This window comes from Bactrocera oleae, chromosome 2 (genome assembly GCF_042242935.1).
Source record: "Bactrocera oleae isolate idBacOlea1 chromosome 2, idBacOlea1, whole genome shotgun sequence".
NCBI classification, from domain to species: Eukaryota; Metazoa; Arthropoda; class Insecta; order Diptera; family Tephritidae; genus Bactrocera; species Bactrocera oleae.
Genome location: NC_091536.1, coordinates 22,430,749 through 22,452,259, shown reverse-complemented (window position 1 = coordinate 22,452,259; position 21,511 = coordinate 22,430,749). Strand labels below are relative to the sequence as shown.

At 32.2% G+C, this 21,511-nt stretch overlaps 1 protein-coding gene across 5 annotated transcripts; it reads right to left on the bottom strand.

The window, feature by feature from the left end:
* Positions 1-1,885: 1,885 nt before the first annotated feature.
* LOC106620860 (uncharacterized) lies at positions 1,886-20,311 on the bottom strand. Of its 5 annotated transcripts, none has more exons than XM_036377467.2 (12): positions 20,215-20,311; positions 10,704-11,219; positions 10,016-10,132; positions 9,768-9,948; positions 9,457-9,708; positions 9,161-9,277; positions 8,913-9,044; positions 8,588-8,847; positions 8,380-8,524; positions 8,073-8,222; positions 6,962-7,139; positions 1,886-6,907 (listed from the first exon to the last, which is right to left on the bottom strand). In XM_036377467.2, the coding sequence occupies exons 2-12, from the start codon at positions 11,078-11,080 to the stop codon at positions 3,978-3,980; spliced, it is 4,839 nt and encodes a 1,612-aa protein (XP_036233360.2). In that variant the 5' UTR covers positions 11,081-11,219; positions 20,215-20,311; the 3' UTR covers positions 1,886-3,977. The 5 variants fall into 5 exon arrangements, with proteins under 5 accessions (XP_036233360.2, XP_069967957.1, XP_036233359.2 ...); XM_070111856.1 differs by having other exon boundaries at positions 8,088-8,222; XM_036377466.2 differs by having other exon boundaries at positions 20,234-20,311.
* Between the last annotated feature and the right edge of the window lie 1,200 nt (positions 20,312-21,511).

Below are 21,511 nucleotides of genomic sequence, written 5' to 3'. Positions count from 1 at the left end.
ATGAGTAGTAAAGCGTTAAACTGTTTGAATTAGAAGTAAAAATATGATAAATTGGGTCTTTTATTTAACAATCCAGTGTTCGAACTCAAGAGTGAGAAACGAGATAGACGATTTATCAAGAAATCCGCTACAATACTTTATGATTGGATTGAAAATGTGATTCTATAATATAAACAAGGATATAAGATTATGTCGTTAGCACAAAAAAAAAAAAACAATTTTAAATTAATGCTTATACCCCAAATATGTATTATTCTTAAAGTAATCTAATATCATTCTCGGACGTTATTACATATTTTATGTTGAATCTCGTTTACAAAAAGCGGCAAAGGGCACCTATTGTCTAAAAATTTTGAAAAAAATGGGAGTAGAGCCACGCCTACTTCCCTACCTTCTACTAACACAATTTTAAATTATCAAAAATGGTTTGAAATGAGTCTATACTTCCCTAAGCCCTCAACTTCCAGTTGACTTCATACCACCAATGTGCTAGTTGATTTAATGAAATTTATAAAGCTTATTTTTCTAATAACAGTTATCTTTGTGCCTAAAATTAATAAAATCAAGCGAAAATTTGTCTTAGCCCCCATAAAACTCTTATTCTGAACTTGGAAACATCCGGCAGACTTTACCTCATATATATGTTTATATTTACATACACACCATATTTATAAAATTGCTTGAAAATATGTTGTCAAGTATACCTGAACAATGTCAAAAATCAATGCAATCAGCCCTTCTTTTCTCTGCCACCAATATACCTTTAAACCATTTAGGTTGGTCAAAAAGTGATAAATGAAATTTAGTGTACACGTTTTCTTAAAAGTTATAAAATTATATTAATGATTTGGCGCTCAACACAAATGAAATTGGTCTTGGTCTAAACCTCATATCCCTAATAAATATCCCGAACGTAACCCTTCCTTACTTGTTTAATTTAAAATTAATTTTCTGTTATTAAGAGATATACACTAAATACCTGATTTTCTTTATCAACTGTGAATGTGTGTTTCTTCTGCCCATTTTACTTTTGAATGCTGAGCTGTGTTATATTATATTACATATATTTACATTCATATGTACATCATACGCATACAATTTATGTAGATTTGAAGTTTAAAATGTAGCCCAAGAAAGAGAGAAAACATAATTATTTAATATATTAAACACTTTGTTTACAAGAATTAAATTAAAATAATTAATAGAATGGGGAAGAGGATACTTAAAAGTTTTATTATAAAACACCACTAGCTAGCAAAGTTTCTTAACCCAAAAATCTAACAGAAACTGGCAGAAGAGAGTGTAAAAAGCCGAGAGAGCTGCTAGTTTCTGCTAATGAAATAAACTAGCGGGATTTGACAAATTTGCTTTGATTTTGTTTATTTTCATGGTTTCGAATTGTGAAAATAAAAATTCTATTGATTAGTTTCCAAGTGTGGATATGATGTAATTATTATAAACATTTTAATATTTTCTTGTTAAGTTCTGGTAGTTTTCCGTTTCTTTACTTTTACGTTATTTCGCTCTTTGTGAGAGTATCTTCTTAATTCGCTCAGTGTTGTTCGTCCTGACTAGCAGCAATTGCAATTAAGAAACAAAATAAATGGGTAATTAACCAGATTTAAAGATAATCCCTGATTCTCGCGTATTTATACAGACTGCGGGTTGTCATGCGAGTATGAAAGGCATGCTTATATATGTACATAGTATAGTATAACATTTTGAAAAACTTAATGCTTATATTATGAATGAAAATTAATAATATCATTGAGACAAAAGTACGTTTTACATATGTATGTATGTATATTTGAAAGTAATTTTCACAATTCCTTGTAACATAATATTTTTACTTACCCGTTAATATAAATTTCTTGATTTCCGATAGTTGTAACGTGTATAAATTTTTATTGTTTTTAAAGTCTTCTAACCACATGTGAATTGATGTATGTTCTTGAAGAACATAACGGTAATATCTTTTGAGTTTATGTGTTTTAGATCTCCTGCTGTATGTATGTGCATTCATATGACAATAAATATGTATGCGTTTTTATTACAATTGTTTAGTTTATTATTATATATAGTAAATACAACACCATATTACATGTTGGTGTGTAAAGTTATTTATGTGAATTGCGTTTAACGCCAACTCATTCCCACAATATCGTTAATAAGCTCGCATGAAATAGTTTAATCATAATAGGGAGTACAATAATAGATTTATTAATAATCCATATGTATATATAATATTTTTAATAGTTTAATTATGCAGTAATAATTTCTTATTAAAAACTAATCTTTTTAGGTATTATCTAAAACGAATCAACAAACTTATATTAAAAAAAAACTAGCTTATTTTATATGTTTTCGTTTACATATATAATATATTTGTATGTCACATACATATGTATGTATGTAAATACGTTTGTAGGTATGCATGTACTTAATATGGTCTTACTTAAGGATAAATCCAATCGTACGCTGCTCAAAGAATTTCTTTAAACCGTTTAAACTCTTAATTATCATGAATTTAAATCACAAATTCTAATAAATTCACAAAAATTAAATATCACAAGTTATTTTTTTGATTATTGTTTGGTCATGAATATTCAAGCTAGAAGCTACTACATTAAATCTTAATGCAATTGAAATATGCATATAATCACTTATTATGTTATTATACACATATATGTAAAACTACAGATAAAGTACATGGATGTAGATACGTATGTATATGTTTACAATATAAACAAATACACGTACATATGAATTCTGCAGCATTTGTTTTTAATTTTGGTGGAATGTGCGCTTAATATATAAACCCATTGAAGTTTGTACTACTGATTGACCGAAGCATTAAAAATCTTTCATAAAATTCTTTGGTATACTAAGAATTGAAAAAAAAACATATTTTTTAAGTTTTGGAAAATAAAAATGTATATTCGCAAAATTCGAAACGGTATATTGATATGTAATAGCACACACATGGTACATATACATTGATCTACAAGTATACTGATGGTGAATTTTGATGGCAATAATATATGGAAGTCATAACAACAAATCAACTTTTTGGTGTTGTGTTAGTTTATATTAACTTTATGGAAGACATTTCTAAAATTCAAAGATTTTCGCAAATATTTTATGTAAATTAATTTAAAACAATTCAGTATTCGAGAATCATGGGACTACAAATTTTTGACCGAATATAAATCTCCCAAAAACTTAAACCAATACAAATTTCCCATTAATAAAGGCATTTAACGATATTAATATACGAAGTTATTATTTTAATATGTATTCAACAGGAAACGTTGTTGTAAGTAGGTACGTATTGCTCAATTGAAGTCGTTTGTTTAAAATTTTGAGCATAACTGTTTTAGTCCTTATCAGACGACACGAGAATATCAATTTAGTAAGTTTAGGGGTAATGGCGTATTGTACACGCATAATGCATTTCAAAAAGATTTATATTTTGTAAAAAAGAAAATATAAAGGTATATACATATATACATACATGTATACATTTAAATATAGTAGACATGTATGCAGATATCGTTTGGATTTAATAAATCTGGTCATATAAATATTTAGATATGTATAAGTTATACGAATTTTTTAATACTTGCAAATTTTTTAAATTGATACATGCATATATACCGTATGTATTATTATATTTATGAAAATTATTTCATTAGACCGCGCTGTATTACTTATTTCTGAAAGACATTGCTTATGAAATAATTTTTGACTCTCTTGGCAAATTTATTGTATTTACCAGTATATATCTTTGACATACATAATATTATATAATTATCATACATATGTATGTATGTAAATACGTTTGTAGGTATTCATTTATATAATATTATAATATTTGGTTACATTGAGTTTAAAAGTTTAATATACGCATAAATTATTTCACAAAAAAGTAACATATTTACACAAGATACTCATTCTCGATATATGTATGCATATGTTCATGGCGAGAATACCCGTAAACTTCGGAGTAAAGTTGCTAACACATTGGCTAAACATTCAGCTTGTAACGCAAGTTGTCCAGCGCCTAATGGACCGATTTGCACCCCTACTAATTCCCTGAAACTGGATCCCACATCATGAACTTTAAGCACAATGTTTCGAGTTTGTAATGGTGACGAGGTATGGAGCGTCATATCTTGTGTGAGCTCAGTAATACGACGAATCGCTGTGAGACAGGAAGTGAGATGTTCTGGCAGAGTCGATAAAGTCATATCCGACATTGCTACTACTAAAAATTTAGACGCAGTCACTAGCATCAATGTTTGTTCAGTTAGCTCATTCCGGGCTCGCTGAAATTTATCCTCGTCAATATTGGAGCCCCCGCCTGCGAGTTGCGCTGCTGAACACTTGGCGGCTACCTGATCAAGTTTCACCAAGAGTCCTGCCATTGCTATGTCGGTTTTGGTCAACAATGCTTCGCTGTCAATAACATGCCCATTCTTTATAATATATTTTTCCCCAAATTTTTGTGATAAAACAGATTTTAGTGGTATGGACACTGAACCAGGACTTTCAATCTTTTGTGACATTTGGGGAGAACTGAATGAAGAGAGAGGAGGAAGTTTATCGATTGGTGAATTCTTAATATAAGTCTGGGGGTAATAATTTTTCAATAGATGATTCTCATTCGATGTAAGAGTAATAGGGTGATTTTCATGTTGTATGTTGCAGGCATAATTAGAGCTGGGGTTAGGATGAGATACCGGGAAAACGCATGAAGGCATCATTGGTGAAACAGGTGAAAAGCTTTTACTGCTTAAATTTTTCACATTTACTGATATATTTCGCTGAGTGGAACGGTTGGTTATTGGCGGCAAAGGTGGTTTTAGTGGAGCTTCACTCACCGATGGAGTGGAAGTATTTTCCTCGGAAAGGTTGAAATTTTTAATTCTTGGTGGTAATAATGGTGGTCGCTCATCGTGGGCTTCTTGTTCTTGTTTTTTACCCTTTTCATTGTGATTTTTTAAGCCAGTAGCTGTGCCTTGTGGTTTTTTTGGAGAATAACGTTGAATCAATTCTACACTTTTAGGCGGTCGCTCTGGAGGAGTTGGTTTGTCAATGGATTGTAAACGTGGTGGCACCTGAAGACCGATTTTGATTGATTCTGAAATATTTTCAGCATTACCTTTTAAAGATTTTGGACAACAAGAAAACTTTCCCTTGCGTTCGACTGTGGAGTACTCGATCACATGTTCCCCTTCACGTCTACTTAACTTGTTGAATTGGTTTCGGTTTGGAGGCGATTTTCCAGAAATCGAATCGTCAGATTTATTAAAGTACTCTCGTGTTTCTGCAATGGAATTGCTGTATAGATTTTCTGTTTGTTCCTTTGAATTATTTTTATTCTCTTCTGGATCAGGTGGTGGAGGAATAATAAATGACATTATTTCCTCTGGCGTTAGTTCTTTTGCTGGAGTTGTCCTTTGTGTCGGCGGTGCCACAATTATGTTTGCTAGGAATGTATCCAGATCACTTTCAGCATTAGTATTTGAAATATTCTTCGACCCATCACCAAAACCCTGTGGAGCAGCATTCAGTAGGGATATTGCGTCTAGTTCATCAGGAGTGCGTGGAGGTGGTATTGAACGCAAATCAATTAAATCAGTATCAGTTGCAATAAATGTGTCACCATGAATTTCAAAACCATAAATTTCAGAAAGTTTTCTTGCAGCTACATCGGTATCCTGACTTCCATCATGCACATTGCTTATTTCTTTAAGTTGTTTTAAGTATTCTTTTAAATTATAGTCCCGATTATCTGAACCAAAATTATTGCCATCGGGACTATGAAGTCCAAAACTGCTACGATAAGCCAAATTCTGTTTATGGTTATTGTCATTAGAACATAGAATTAGTGGTCGGCGAGCTACGGGAGAGCTCGTTGGAGAATTAACTGATTCAGAATCGCTTTCACTTTGAGAAAAATCTGCGCTCGTTTGCAGATTGGACAGTATTTGTCCAATGTTGTTAAATTTTCTATCTGGCTGCGGACTACACGTCGTACTAATATTAGAAATGGTTATCGACAAATCTGACGGTTTCCTCCCGATAGAATTCAAACTCTGTGTTATGCCATTTAAATCTTGGTTTATGGCTTCTGCTAAAAGAACTAAGGAATCACTATGCTTAAGCGCTCCTAGATGAGGGGCATCCTCCGTTGAGGATATCTTGCTGCTGTTCAGACTTTCGCAGTCACTATCGAACTCCAGCGAATTGCCTATTTTATTTAGATTTTGTTCCTTATTTATAGATTCATTCTGCCATGTATTTAAATTACTATTAAATTTGATATTAGTATCATACGAAAGCTCATCAGACTCAGGAACCATCTCCCCCTGCTCATTTAAATATTGTTCGGAGTTTTCCACCATTTTTTGCATTTCGTGAACACGCCGTAGGACTTCAACATTTTTAGCCTCTATAAAAGCGTTTGTTTCCATAGTGATTGACCGGTCACATTTATTGCTACCACCACCGATACTGTCGCTTATACCGGAATCCTTTGCTTCTTCCAATAATTCCGTGGCCATAACACTGTGAATATCTAGACTTGTAGAACCGTTGTTAAAAAGTGGTATATTCTTAGGGTTGTGGTTACTATCCGCCTTATTTGAAGAATTCAAGTCCGTATAATTCTTTTCGGATCCACTTAAAATATAATTTCTTTCATTTTTGCTTTCAATTGATACAGTTTTGTCTTTTTTTGGATGATAGGGGGGCAACAATAGGAATGTTATGCCGTGAGTTCGATCGTGAAAAGGCAATAAATAACTCCACACAGCCGGTATGACGGTGTGTTGGGTTAAATAAGATGGTGCATTGTCATCATGGTGTTGATCTCGTTCCCGTTCAACAGCGAGTGTTTTTCCTAATACATATATATATATTTTATAAAATAAATTGGCAATTAAGAAAAGCATACCTGTTAATAAGCAATGATAACCGGCTAAAACTAGTGAAAATTCACATGCATCACGATCCTCCATCGAAAATTTGACTGCTTTGCCTCCTTGCATATAAATGGTGACACTGCAAGACACGTCATCTTCACGGTTGACAGTGACATGACTAAAGTCTTCAATAGCTGATATAGGTTGAGGCTGTGTAAAATACAATATTAATCTAAGACTATTGCTAAAGTCGGTTTTATAATATATGGTATGTACTAAATTTATAACTATTTAGTAAATATATTGATCGGACCCATGAAAAATTAAAAAGTAAAATTTGAAATTGTTAATCTATGATTTTTTTATACTCTCGTAGACCGCATATTGCCTATTAATATTTCTGGCAATAAATTCACTTTAGTAGTTTGACAAGTCCGTTTTTAATTCTCCAAGAAAATATAGAGCGGCAATATATAAAAAGTTTCTATCGGCTGCTGGTCAGTGGACATTCTGTAAAAATTAATTAATTATTTCAATCTGTAAATTATATTTGTCTTTCGACCGTTTCCAATTTTCTCCAATTAAAGAAAACATTTTTTGTGTATGAATCTCTTAAAATAATTGAGATGTCTGAAAAAAGCCGTTCAGAAGTAATCTATTTTTTTCAATACGACTAAGGTATGGATGTGAAAATAACAATTACCAGGTAATAACAACGCCCACTTCCCATACAACGATAACTCTATAAATAATAATAATAAACATGTAAAGTCAAAAAATAAGGATGACATTTAGACGATTTGTGCTAAAGCACACAAAGGTCTAAGATTGTTCAATGCATTGCCAATGGAATTAAAATCTGAAACTAGGAATATAGCATTTAAGCAAAACTGTATTGATTTTATATTTATTATGATTTTTATTTTGATGCTAAAAAAATAAAATTAATAATAATAAAATAATAAAGAAAAATTTTGGTACCTATTATGCTATTCACGTCCTCTTTGTACTGTTTTAAATAAGTAAACTTGCCCCTAACTGCGCCTACTTTTACTGACTTAATTGACTTCACAATAGATAACTTCGCCATTAACAAAGACATTGAGCAAATCTAAACTAAAGAATTACTCTATAAATACATACCACCGAATTTCTTACACTTGGAATTTGACTCAAGCCATAGCGTGGGCTAATAAGTAAAACGCGTTCAACACCTTCCCTTTGGTTTGTACTGAAACATTTAGCGCCATAACTGGGTAAATTTGAGATAATATCCAAATAGTGTAATTTTGCCTAAAAATAGATATTTTATATATGTATATTAATATAATTGTTATGCAGTTAGAGTATTATGTATGTATAAATAATTTATTTGATGTACTTGTAAACTTAATGTATGTATGTATAATAAAAGTTTATAAAAAAATATGGTTAATCAAGTATTTTTTACCTGCAACTGTGTCAAAACTTTACCGGTTGAGCCAGTCATTTCTGCATTTAATTTTAGAAAGTGCGATATCAAACGTCTAAGTTCCTTCCGTTTCATTCCCTCGAATAAAGATATCGGTACAAATCTTTCTAAACCAAATTCTCGTCTAAAAGTAAATAGAATATTTAAATTCGTGCATATTATAAATATACTAGTATTTGAAACTTACTCAACAGCTTTAACTGTTAATTTTGTTGGTGAAATGTTATTGGCCAATGCATGCTGATGCATATGTAATGCGGCTAGTCTTAATGCTACCTCTGGCTGAAGTTCGGGTGCAAAGCGTTCCTGTGTCACATCATTACAGCATTGCATATATAAATAATCTAATGCATTCAGATCTTTCTGAGCCAAATCACCAGCAGACTTCGGTACAAAAGTCACGCGAAATAAACATCGCAATTTATGAGCACCAGGCCGCGCAGCGATCTGCAATGTTGTATGATATCATTAATTTACTTTAAAAGAGTACAAATGGGAGAGAAAAAGTTTACTCGCGCCAAAGATTCCTCAGGATCTAGTAATGTCAGCTTATTCCGTTTTAAACTTTTCACATGCTCCAATACGAGGCTAAAGATTTCCCCTGTAGAAAGACACAACTTGTCTAGAAGTGAACGCACCACATCCTTTCAATAAACGATTTTGATTAATTTACTCATAAATACTATCATTGTTCTATATAACATTACTATAGTTATAAAAACTATGTGTATATACTTGTAATTCATAAATATTGTAATACCTGCACAGTGGTTGAGGAATCGTATTTGAACGACTTTGTTTGCCCATTTTCAAGGAATACTTTGAGCACATTTGCCATTGGCGGTACACAGATGTCGCCCAATGAAAATGCAGATGCCTGTTTAATAATACAAATGAAACGAAATATTTTATAAATTTCTAAGAAACAATAATTAAATTTCGTTGTAAACATAAAGAAATTGTTTAATAATAGAAAAAATGGAAGTGAAATTAGAAAAATGGCTCGGGAAAATCCTATCTCCACATCATAAAACATTAGTATTATTGCTTTCTCACCGGAAATAACGGTGATCCATTAACGCAAACACTCTCAGCAAAGCGTACCCGACTAGGTCGCGTCCGTAATTTTGCACGCTTACCCGCTGAGAGGAGTGTAGATTTACGACCAGGTGCAAAGATATGCGTTGGTTGACACACCATTATTGTTACTTCGTTTTCACAAGCTCGTACCAATTGAATAACATGATCACGAGGAGCCTCTTTTACATCTTCTCCGTTTACTGCAAGAATCTGGTCACCAGGTTGAAGCTAATTTAAACATATATAATTTAGATTATTATTCTTAAAAATAACCTAAAGTGAGTTACTTTATTCATACTGGGTCCACCATCTGTAACGAAACGTACTATAACTGGTCTTTCGCTGCCAGCAACGAAACCGAAACCTAGGGTAGGGCTGCGCTGAAGAGTTACCATTCTTGGTTCGGGTAAATTGCCATCACACTGTACATTTTCAGGTGCCTCATATGTGGATGTTTTATTTATGTGACTTCATAAAATAGGAAAAACATATATATTAACATTAATGATGTCTAATTTTTATTTCGACTACTTACTTTATGTAATATGATCTTCCTTTTGAATCTATAGCCCTTTCCCATCCATAAGGCAATACTTCATATTTACTCCAGTCTTCGCTAGATGGTAACCAACTGGAAATCTTAGCAACATGGCTAGTAAGAAGAAGATATATTTTAATTATGATTTTCCTACGATGTGAACAATTGTAAATGCTTTGTTAAAAATTTCGAGGCTAATGAAGTGAACAACTGGATATCATGATCATATCTGCAGCAATCCATTTGGCTACAAATGAGCTCATCCGTGTGCATCCATTCATGAAATTAGTTAATGCATATTATCCCAACTAATAATAATTTGCATATACTATTAATGGCAGTGGTAGAACCTCTACGATTAATTGCAAATTAATGGACAAGTTTAGGATAACTTCCCTTTTTATCTCCTACAGCTAGTTATTGTTCCTTAGTTATATTTAGGAAAATTACGTGTCTATTGATAAAATTAATGCAGTCTGAATGCAGTAAGTTGTCTATTTTAAAACTATCACCCTTGATACTGGTAACTTGTAGCTAATATGTTCGCTATCATTTAATACATGACTTTCAAATACGAGTATATATGTATGTTTGTATATTTAATATTATGATATCTATCATAATTTGTTAACATATTAAAGTGTTTGTATAATTATTACAGTGCAAGCCACACCTCCTTACTTACTTGCAATAATATAGCCGGCCCTCTTTACCCATATGAACAGTCCACTCATCCTTCAGAGTTTCCTGTAGCGCTTGTAATTGTTGACCAATTTCCTTCCAACTTTCAGTATTACTCAATACAGAATAGTCTTCTGTCGTAGTACCAATCAAAGCTGGAAATTTTGAGGTAAGAATGGAATGAGCGCTACAACAGATTCCGTTTTCACTCTGATTACCAGGTGATAGAGAATTAGTGTCCATTGTGGACACAGGTCCATTATTTTTTGATATTATTGACGCTGTTGTTTGTACATTTTTCAATTTATTTGTGCTTTTGTCTACCAATTGAGGAGTTGTTATTCTATCACTGTTTGATCGCCCCGAAGGCAGTAACATCATCGAAAAGCATTCGTAGCTATCGGGAAGTAATAATTTAACATGTAAAATACATGCGTATATTTTCTAAAGGTACTTGATTCCAATAATTGCCAAAGATATTCCGAATTTTTCAATAATTGCAATATAATCGGTTGAGATTCTAGAAAACGTAAATACGTTACAAAAAGTTAAGTAATAGTCTTAATTTAGGTTTATAATTTAGTTAATAAGCATAGTTTTAGGTAGCCGAACATTGTGGACTCAGTTCGTTGTTTCACATATACTCTTCACTTGACACATATATTTTTATAATTTGAATTGCTAACCTTTTTATTAAATGAAAATGGAAAAACGAAGATAAAATGATAAAAAATAGTGCTATAAATAAGCTTAATGCTATACATAAATTAACGCTGTTGGGTTAGTTTAATGTAAACATAACTAGATTAATGTGTATTGGGTATTAATGTAAATTGGCGTTGTTCGTACCACTGAGCAAAAAGGGAGTCAATAGTTAGTCAGTATAGGTGCCATTTTCATTTCAAACAACCTTCTTTATACTAACAATATCCAACCGCGATGGGCACAAGTAGTATTCTATATTACTGAAATTATGGCTTAATCGGCTACAGTTTTTCAATGCGACAAGCAGTGGCTGTTATTACCACCATTTGCTTACAAAGCAATAAACATACTATGTTCCAATAACTACATACTTATATGCACACTCGTAAGATGTGTATGCCTACAATGGCAATATACTAAAGCTATTTGAAATTCTGGTAAAATATACCCTAATTTTACAGTAATTTTGAAGCTTCGAATTTAAGGTGTTTTTTAACATGGAACACAACAACGAAAAGATTTAACTGAATAACGCGAATTGTCCGCGTTAAGTGTTAGCGACTAACATATTGCCAAATATATGTAGTATGTATGTATGTTTGTATGTATACACGCCAAGTGAATAAGTTTGTAAGCGTAAACTGAAAATATAATAGAATGAAAACTTCAATTTACCATCAAAATAAGTATTTACAAATATGCTTTACCCGTTGGCCTTAATTCTTTACAACAAGTACTGTACACTGTATACAATTTACAATACTGTGGTAATAAGAATTGATAACAAAACATTATAAAGGGTTTAATGTCAATTTATTGACTTTTTTATAGTAATTAGTTCGAATAAACAATTTCAGAAGCGATTCATATCATATGTATTAATAGTGGGCTGGCGAATTCATGCAGCCAGATGCTCGTATTTCTTTGTCACATACAGTATATTTGGGAGCAAAATCAGAACAAAGCCATACAAATCAGCAAATTTTATAACATATTTTTATACTTTCGCAACATGGTGCTACAGAGTATTCAAATTTTCTTCACTTAACGGTTGTTTGTTATACATACCTACAGTGCGTTCAAAAAAGAACTATTTTTTGTCAATTTCGATCACTGACGCGTACAATTCGGTCAGTTTTTTTGATATTTTTAATGCGTCACGTCGTACCGTGAAATAAGAAAAATTAGTGCTATACTGAGCAAACTTTTTGTAGCAGCCTTTCAAACGATGCATACTAAAGATCCCTAATGGACTATTAACCAAAACTGCAAAGCATTTAAATACGAGTTGTACATTTGTGACCATTATAAAGGAACTAAAAAATTTTGTTTAAAAAGGGATTCGAACTATCTCTAAATACAATACGGAAAAGACTTCAGAGATCTGGCAACAAACGCAGCAATACTGTAATCAAACCCCTACTTTCAAAACACAATTTGAAAAAAGCTTGCATTGAGCCCAGGAAAACATCAACCGTGATTGGAGCAATGTAATATTTTCAGATAAATCACCTTTTGTATTCTTCAACGTCTTGAGACGTGTTTGGCTAAGAAAAGTGCAAACATTAATTCACAGGAGTATTAAGCAGCCACAAAAGTTGCATGTTAAATGGATGCTTCTCTGTTCAAAGATTTGGGGTTTAGAATTGCTTCACAGAAAACCGAAATGCCCTTGAAACGATAAAATTGTGTAAAAAGGGTTTACTGAAGTCAGCTGAAATGCTTTACAACAAAAATTATCATGGATAATTGGATCCTGCACTACTACTAAACACTATTTCCCATAAACGCGACCTACACTGTGGAAAACGAAAACATTATTTTTTGAACACGCTATAAAACTAAACGAGATAGTTATAGAGTTATACAAGTATGTGTGTATATACATATAATATATTCACGTATATATATAATATTTGTATATAGTCAGAGTTTAATTAATTCCAATATGAATATATGTTATAAAAAAAGAAAGTGTTCAAATATGTATACACACTATTTTTGGGACGACTAGACGTTATTTTTGGAGTGTCATGCGCATACAGAAGCAACGTATTTAGACTTGATAATCATATTTGGTAAATGGAATATTACTGACATCCTAACTTTTAAACTGTCAAACATTAATAGAAAGCCATACCGGCTATCATTGAATAAGATATCCATTGTTTGATATATAGTGGGTATAGTGGGTACCAGCACTCTAAATCTTTTTTAATTGTTAACAATTTTAAATAGTTTTACGTCCGGTTGCTTTGCAAATGCAAAACTCCCTTTCCGTACTACATTTATAACGGGTGAGTAGAGGTCATTTTTTCAATAGCCTTTTTTTGACAGATCACGTGTGAGTCGTGTCAAGCTGTCATGATATTTTTGTTCAGTATTGTTTGGCATTTCATCATAAAAAGACTTACGCTTGAACAATGTTTACAAATCGTTTAACTTTATTACGAAAATTCACGTTCTGTAAAGAATGTGTTTCGGGCGCTTCGCTCAACTCGACATAATCGACCTACTGAGCGTACTATTCGCAACACTATCACTCAGCATCCATTAGAAGAGCAAGCTGTGGAAATTCAAGAGCTGCCATTTTAGGGGCATGTCATTTTGCAGTATATTCACATATGTATGTCTGCTGATCCATGATGCCTTCAATTCAATAGATTGGACCAACTGTACGAGAATTTTATTGTTTACTTGACCCACCATGTTTTAAAGTTTTTGTGCTGAATCGTGGCTCATACTAGGTATTAGGGGGACGTGGCACTTCTCTAGATCTTTTCCCCACATAAAGAATAATTAAAATCTAAGGATTTAAGGATTATCGGACGCAAGGGAACTTTTTATTCTTTCGTAATTAGCAAAGATCACAGGTAGCAAGTTTTCTAGGTGTTGGGAATCAATTTCTTGTTGCGAATCTTTTATATATGTGAAGGGTATTATAGCTTCTCCGCAAGGTTTTTTATAACAACATAACATATATTTTTTATATCAACATATTAAAATAATAAAAAAATATTCAACACACCTCGAACATTTAGAAATAAAATATCAAAATTTTTTAAATCAATAACTCACACAGTTTTTGAGCTTTTTTAACATGTGGCAGCTTCAATCAACTCCTTTAGTTGGTGAAAAAATATGACAAACGAATCGATCACTGTCAAAGCCAAAATAATTAAATTAGATTTATTCAAAGAATTGTGCGTACATAAGTATATGGAGTTTCGGTTACCGAATACGCACTGTATTTTAAAATAGTTTTTACATATTTTGTTTATTGTACATAACTATGTACGCTAGATTTGTATGTTAAACATTTTTAATGATAAAAATATTCTACGTACAGATCCGATTGTTAGCAATATAATTTTCGAATGATATTTATTGGGACTAATTTGTCAGATTTGAGTTTTTGATATTGTATTTGGTATAAAATTTACACTGTTTGAAAAAAGTCGCACTTAAAGATTCAATTGAAGTTGTCATAGTAATAATCATGTTATGTCGATCCAACCAATCTTATGGGCAGCACAGTTTTCGGTTAATGATACCATACCATAATGACATTACCATAGCCATAACTACAGCTATCAGTTTTAGAATTTTGGTTTTCCGCGACAGTTATAAAAAGCTGTTAGCATTGTAGTATTGTGCTTTAAAAACTAAAATGGCATATGCTCGTTGTAAAATCAAAATGCATTCCAAACACTTACACAGCTCTACAAATTTTTTTTAGTGGCCCTGGATATGTTAGAAAATTTTGATGTTTTCAAATGCCCAGACAACGAATTTATTCATGAAAGTTTATATGAATAATATAAGATACATAATTTGCTCAATTATCGGCTTGTTAACAATAATATTTTTTTTCCCAGCCATGATTAGGGTTTTGCGAACCTTTTTAGCGTATACAAAGGGATCAGTGAGATATCTACTTTCAGGCTCCTTAACGAAAATATGCAAAAAAGGATGCAGAAGGTTTTAAGATTGTAATCATGATGGCCTGTTTTACTAAATGAAAATCTCGCTTTCGTTTCAAGAGTAATTCGCATGCTCTCAGAAACAAAGATGTCGCCAAATTCTCAGAAATGGGTGAATGGGACATACATATGTGCTTACATACGTCAAAGTTATTTTTTTTAAATGAAATCAGTGATTTAATTCGTGATCTAGTTAGGAATGCTAAAGCAATTTGCCAAAGCACTGGACGTGGAAGGATATTGATTTAATTACATTTGTAAAAAATTTGCGAAGCTTAGTAGGAAAAGTGGAAAGGTAGAATATTTGATGGTCCTTAAATACGGCAATTAATTCAAAATACACTTTATCAAAGTTATAATGGTTTTGGAAAGAGAATCTTTCCTAGGTAACCATAAAGTAAAAAATTAGTAAGAAATTGTGCAAAATTTGCAGGTTTACTTTCACATCCTAGAAGAAAATATGTTTGTCAGGTTAGATTATCTCCGAAATCATCTGGATAAAATTCGAATAATTTTGGAGATTATAGTGATTAACTAGAAGAGCGGTTCCACCATGATGTGACATGATAGAAAAAATGTATCGAGGTTGATAGTCAACTTCTTTTTCTTAAAATGAGATTTTCAACTCAAAAATTATAAAATAAAAGCTGATAAAAGTTGTTTTATTGAAATTTAACATTTTGAAATTTGTCTTTCTTTTTACTTCCATATGCTCATTTTTCTAATTCATTTTTTTTTTTTGTAATGTAAAATAAAAAAAAAATTAAATAACGAAAATGTATGGTAGTTTTGTTGAGAAATTAAATTAAATTGTAAGCTGAAGTTTTCGATATAATTTTACTTTTTAATTTTCAGTAATTATAACTCTTTGTAATACAATCTTCCGGCAGTCAAGAGTAGTAGAGATGCCGTTCCTACGACAATCGGGTCTACGTAACACGAAACGGTCCCGAATTTTTATTCGGCCAAGGAATGTAAACTCGGCAGTATTCTTCAAAATTATTTCAGGAATGTTTTTGCCGCTACTACAACAACAACAGTAGTAGAGGTGTTCATGTCAACATGTTTAATTTTGTTCATTAGCATGAGCTGTTGCAAAGCATGTTGACACATCATCTAACTAAGGTAGTTTAAATGGTTAATAAAAAATATGTGATTTTAAAGGTTTCAAAAAAACGACCATATTTTAAAAAATTGCTTAGAGTATATGCCCTTACGTTAAGTTATACATCTAGTATTAATAAGTTCATTGAAATAACTTGATCAATTCATCTCCTAAATCTTAGGTACAATAAAAACTATTTTTATCAATGGTGTTAGGAACAACCAATAAGGGAAAAACTACTAATCCGTGCAACATGTAGAGAGTGCATGCAAATAAATATTCTCTCAAAATACATATGAGAGACTTAACGTAATTTTTCTCAGTTAAAACACATGTGCACATACACTACAAATCCATGCATACGTATCTTTTGAATACATATGTGAGTATACCTTAGTGACGGTTCGCACATAAAGACTCTTGTTGCCCAAACTTGTAGTTCACTTGAAAGACGAAGGCGCTTGCATTATATGTAAATATTATATAAACAATTGTTAATGTTAAAAGTTCCCATAACCGCTAGGGATAACAGCTTTCAGACTAAATAAACATTTTTCGTGCAAAAGCATTCATGTTTCGTAAAGTATGACATTGTAAATTTTATATAAAAATTTCATGGAAAACGATTTAAAAATCGTCTCGAAAAAAGTAGGTTTGCGATGATCCTCAGAACTTAGTGCTGATTCATCCGAAATGAATGAAAAACTGTGCAACATGTTGCTCTCAAAATTCACACGTTTACTACATGAAACCATACACATTCTGAGCCGAGATAGTGTCTCTTTGCGACCTATAATTGAAAATCATTGCATGAAATATTATGAAATTTTGAGAGTACCCAAGCTCTAGTACTCTTAAACGAAGATACAGATTCTTTGTTTGTGACACGATTACTCGGTCCAAAACCAAAGATTTTTCAAACCATGTAGTAAACATTTTTGTACAAATACACATACATTACTCATCTTCACGTAAAATCTTAATAACTTTGTATGTGAATGTAAACATACATACATATCTATGTATACCTATACAAAAACATATTACAAAGTTATGGTAGATTCGCAGTCAGCATACATAAAGCAGTCAGTGCCACACTCTTTAATTTAATTATTCTTGGTTGCTGATTTTTGTATTGTTCTTAGTTTGTATCTGTTTTACTTAAATTCGTAAATACAAAACATATGTAAGTATCTGAATATGCGATGAAAAGTAACATTTAGTTCACGCATATGTATTAAACAGCTCAGTCATACAGTATATACAGAAACAGTTACGGACAATAAAATAGAATCAAAGTCTTATTTCCAACTATTTGCAAAAAAAAAACGTGTTACCACAGTTCTTATGAATCTTAATGAGGAAACAATTATTTTTTATAGTTAATGAAAGCAAACCTAACTTATTATAAATTTAAGTGTTATTAGCAGAAAACTTTAAAAGGAACTGTCAGGAATTTCAATTGACAATAAAAGGGTATCACGAGACCGAAACTCGTAAAAAGACTTTTATTATTAAAAAATGCATATAAGTTAGAATTTCGTTGTCGACATAGATTCCCCTAGAGCTTTACAGATTGAGTTCGGTATTGAATACCACGCCTCTTGGACTTTTTGCCACAGTTGCTCCTTATATCGTGGTTTAATGGATCCCAATCTTCCAAACCTTCTACAGGTTTTTTATAGAATTAACATCGGAATAATAAAATTGCGCCGGCCTAGTCATAACATCGATCCCTTGATGTTATAGCCAAGTCTTAAACACACCCGAGGAATGTTTCGGGTCATTATCATGCTGGAACTGCCAAACTAAAGCCATATTCCATTCAGCATAAGGAAGCATTACATCTTTTAAAATTCTAAGGTTCAACTCCGTACCACGAAATTCATCCCCATATTACCACCTTCGTGTTTCAAATTTTTTGTCGTGTATTGGGGATTTTTTTAGCATTCTTCGTACGTTGAACCCAATTTTTTCCATGGCTACCTACCATATTAATTGTAAATTCATCGGACCAAGGGAACTTATGCTACTTTATTGCACTATTTTCACCGATTCAATTGATATGCGCTGAAGCAAATGCAATATGATCGTTCCGCTTTTTTTTTGTCAACATTGGAACTTTTCGGGACAAATTTCGGAAGAGATTATTTTCGAAGAAATTTCTACACCCAATTCTGTTTGGATACATACAGAGTACTTCAAAGGATTGCGTTTTGACAAAAACTCTATACACATAATTGTCATCCTGTTACGTCGTTTCGTGGGCGTCCCCTTAATTCACATTTTTTGGAGGTTTCAAAGCAGTAAACACAAATTTTTGGGAACTTTTTATAATTTTTGAAGATAAATATTGCAGGAATCGATTACAGGCAAAATGTATCCGAAATTTAGCGGTCAATTAATTTAGATTGTTAATTATTTCGAAATCATCTATTTGTTCTATTTTATTGTCAGTAACTGCACATATACCAAAGCAGTGTGGAGACGATGCACACCCACGCATAAAATCTGACATAAAGAAGAGTGGGTAAAAGCCAAAAAAAAAATTGAGTATTTTCTAAATAAGTATGTGTTGTTGTATATACAATATTAAATATACTTATGTATGTATTAGGGTACACAATTTAAAATATATAATTTATAATTCATAAAACATTCTTAATAATTGGGTTTACGTAGTCATAACGAAATTTCATTGACATGGAATATTATGTGGGTAGCTATTAAACTACTTATAATAATTTAGCATTTCAAATACATATGTATGTACATACTTATGTACTTTACGTTATTCATGTTTTACTGTCTTCAGTGCAGTACCGCTTTACAATTACATTCTGACCTCTTAAAATCTTCAGGTATCCGATGTCGATAAGCAATAGTGAAGAACGTGGATACATACATAAGTACGTACATGTACGGTATCAATCATATTCAAGTTCATATATGTTCAGTCATAATGATGAAACAGTACATTAATCCAAATTTAATAAACGTTGTCGATTAATTGTTGTCAACCACTATACAAAATTATATATATCTATGTATATACAAGTGTATGTATAACTAACTTGGGCGTTTTCCGTCAAATATAAATTTGAAGTAATATCAATATTACAACTGTTTGTATTTAATAGCACTAGAACTTTTGTATTATCAACGTATACAATGTTACAAAATAAAATAAATTCAACAATTGCAACATCAATAAACTAAATCCAAAATACGGCATCAATAAGACGACGCTGACGTCCCACGCTGCCAAATCTTATACATGCATACATACATATGTATGTTTGTATGTGTGTCGGTTTAGTCGTTGTCACACTTTTTCCATTTCAATGGTGTTTAATCAAATTGCATACACAAATGTTAAGAGTAAACAATTAATAATGATTTTCTCGTTTATTTCCACTTGTACAGTTCATTTAAAGGTTACCCCAACTGACATCGTTACACGGACATGTAAGTATGTAAGTTGTGTTCATCTACACATACTCTTGCATACTGTATGAAATATGTTTTGTTATGTTTGCAATTTTAAACCGATTTTTTTTTGCCTACGATGAATTGAGGGAGGCAAAGGCGCGTCAAGTTTCCATATTTAGTGGACACGTCGTATGTACTGTACGAACGAATTCGAAAACTCATACGCATACACAGACCCACACCCAAATGAAAATATTTTATTTTTATTTTTTGTAAAATTGTGTATTTACTTAAGTTCTTCTAAATTACCCGTTGACTGCCGAGATTCATGTCCGCACGAAATCACTCTCGCGTATAAACTGTTTATGGTTCCAACACGCTTGCAAGTATTCAGCGCCGTGTTCGGTTTTGTGGACATGCTCCAAAGAATGAATGAGTTCCTATATACTATATAATATATATATATATTTGTACGTTGCATAAGCTTTTATATTCATTAATGTCTCTTGTTATATAATAAAGCTCTAAAATCTAAGCTTTTAAGTATGTTGTGAATTTTTAAGGTTGTGATCTCCTCTAACGTAGCAAAACTGGAGAACTTACAACCAATTAACCAACTTTAGTGTATATTTCGATTATTACAATTTAAGTTGTTTGAATTTACAAAATACGACTTTTCTACGTCTGTCCGTGCAAGACTTAACTTGTAACTTGAGTAAAAATTGAGATATCGTAATGAAATTTTCTACCCATATTCCTTGGCAAAAAAGTAAAGACGAGTTCGTTGATGGGCGTAATTGGACCAGTGCCACGCCCATAAAACTCCATTAACCGAAAACCTATAAAGATAGATAAATTCACAGTGGAGCTTTTAACACCTTCATAGGCTCCCTTCCAGTGAACAGCGTACTTGAAGTTCAAAAACTACCTATTTCATAACAAGAGCTCGAGTTGCCGCGTGAAATAAGAGTGACCTTAGCGCAACTTCGCTCTAGATATTGTAGCAGGTTAAACTCTTACTTATTTAGACTAGACCCTGGCAAACAAAATCTATGTCCCGCATGCAAAGAGTCCTCGCATAACACTTATCACCTCTTTGTATGCCCAAGAAAGCCTACTCATTAAACTCTCCTCTATCTATGTCCCGAACCCGTCGAAACAGCTCGTTTCCTGTGCCTAACGTTAAGTGACTTCGAAGACAGCCAACTTATTGCTTTCCCCTAAACATTATCTAGATAATCACAACAACAGCGCCTACTTCCCATATAACAAAACATTAAAAAAATTGATTATTTTACTTTCCAGTATACAAATCAATAAAGATCGTAAAATTACTTGAAAATAAGTTCTCAAGTATACCTGAGCAATGTCAAAAATGAATGCAGTCAGCCCTTCCGTTTCCCAATATATACTAAATTTAGCCTCTTCGGTTGAGTTTATATCACATATGATTTTGTATTTTTTTCGCTGTAGGGAAATAAAATATAGTTATAAAACTGAGCTTCATAATAAGTGAATATGATACCAAATATGATTGTATTCCATTCACGATTTCGTTGAACACTAATCGAAAGTACTAATAAATCG

Excerpts from the sequence above, each read along its gene's own strand:
- LOC106620860 (XM_036377467.2), bottom strand. The coding sequence starts at position 11,080 with ATGATGTTACTGCCTTCGGGGCGATCAAACAGTGATAGAATAACAACT. Across the intron at positions 10,133-10,703 it reads GGCCGGCTATATTATTGCAA|CCATGTTGCTAAGATTTCCA; the intron begins GTAAGTAAGGAG and ends TCTTCTTACTAG. Across the intron at positions 7,140-8,072 it reads CAAGTGTAAGAAATTCGGTG|CCTCAACCTATATCAGCTAT; the intron begins GTATGTATTTAT and ends TATTTTACACAG.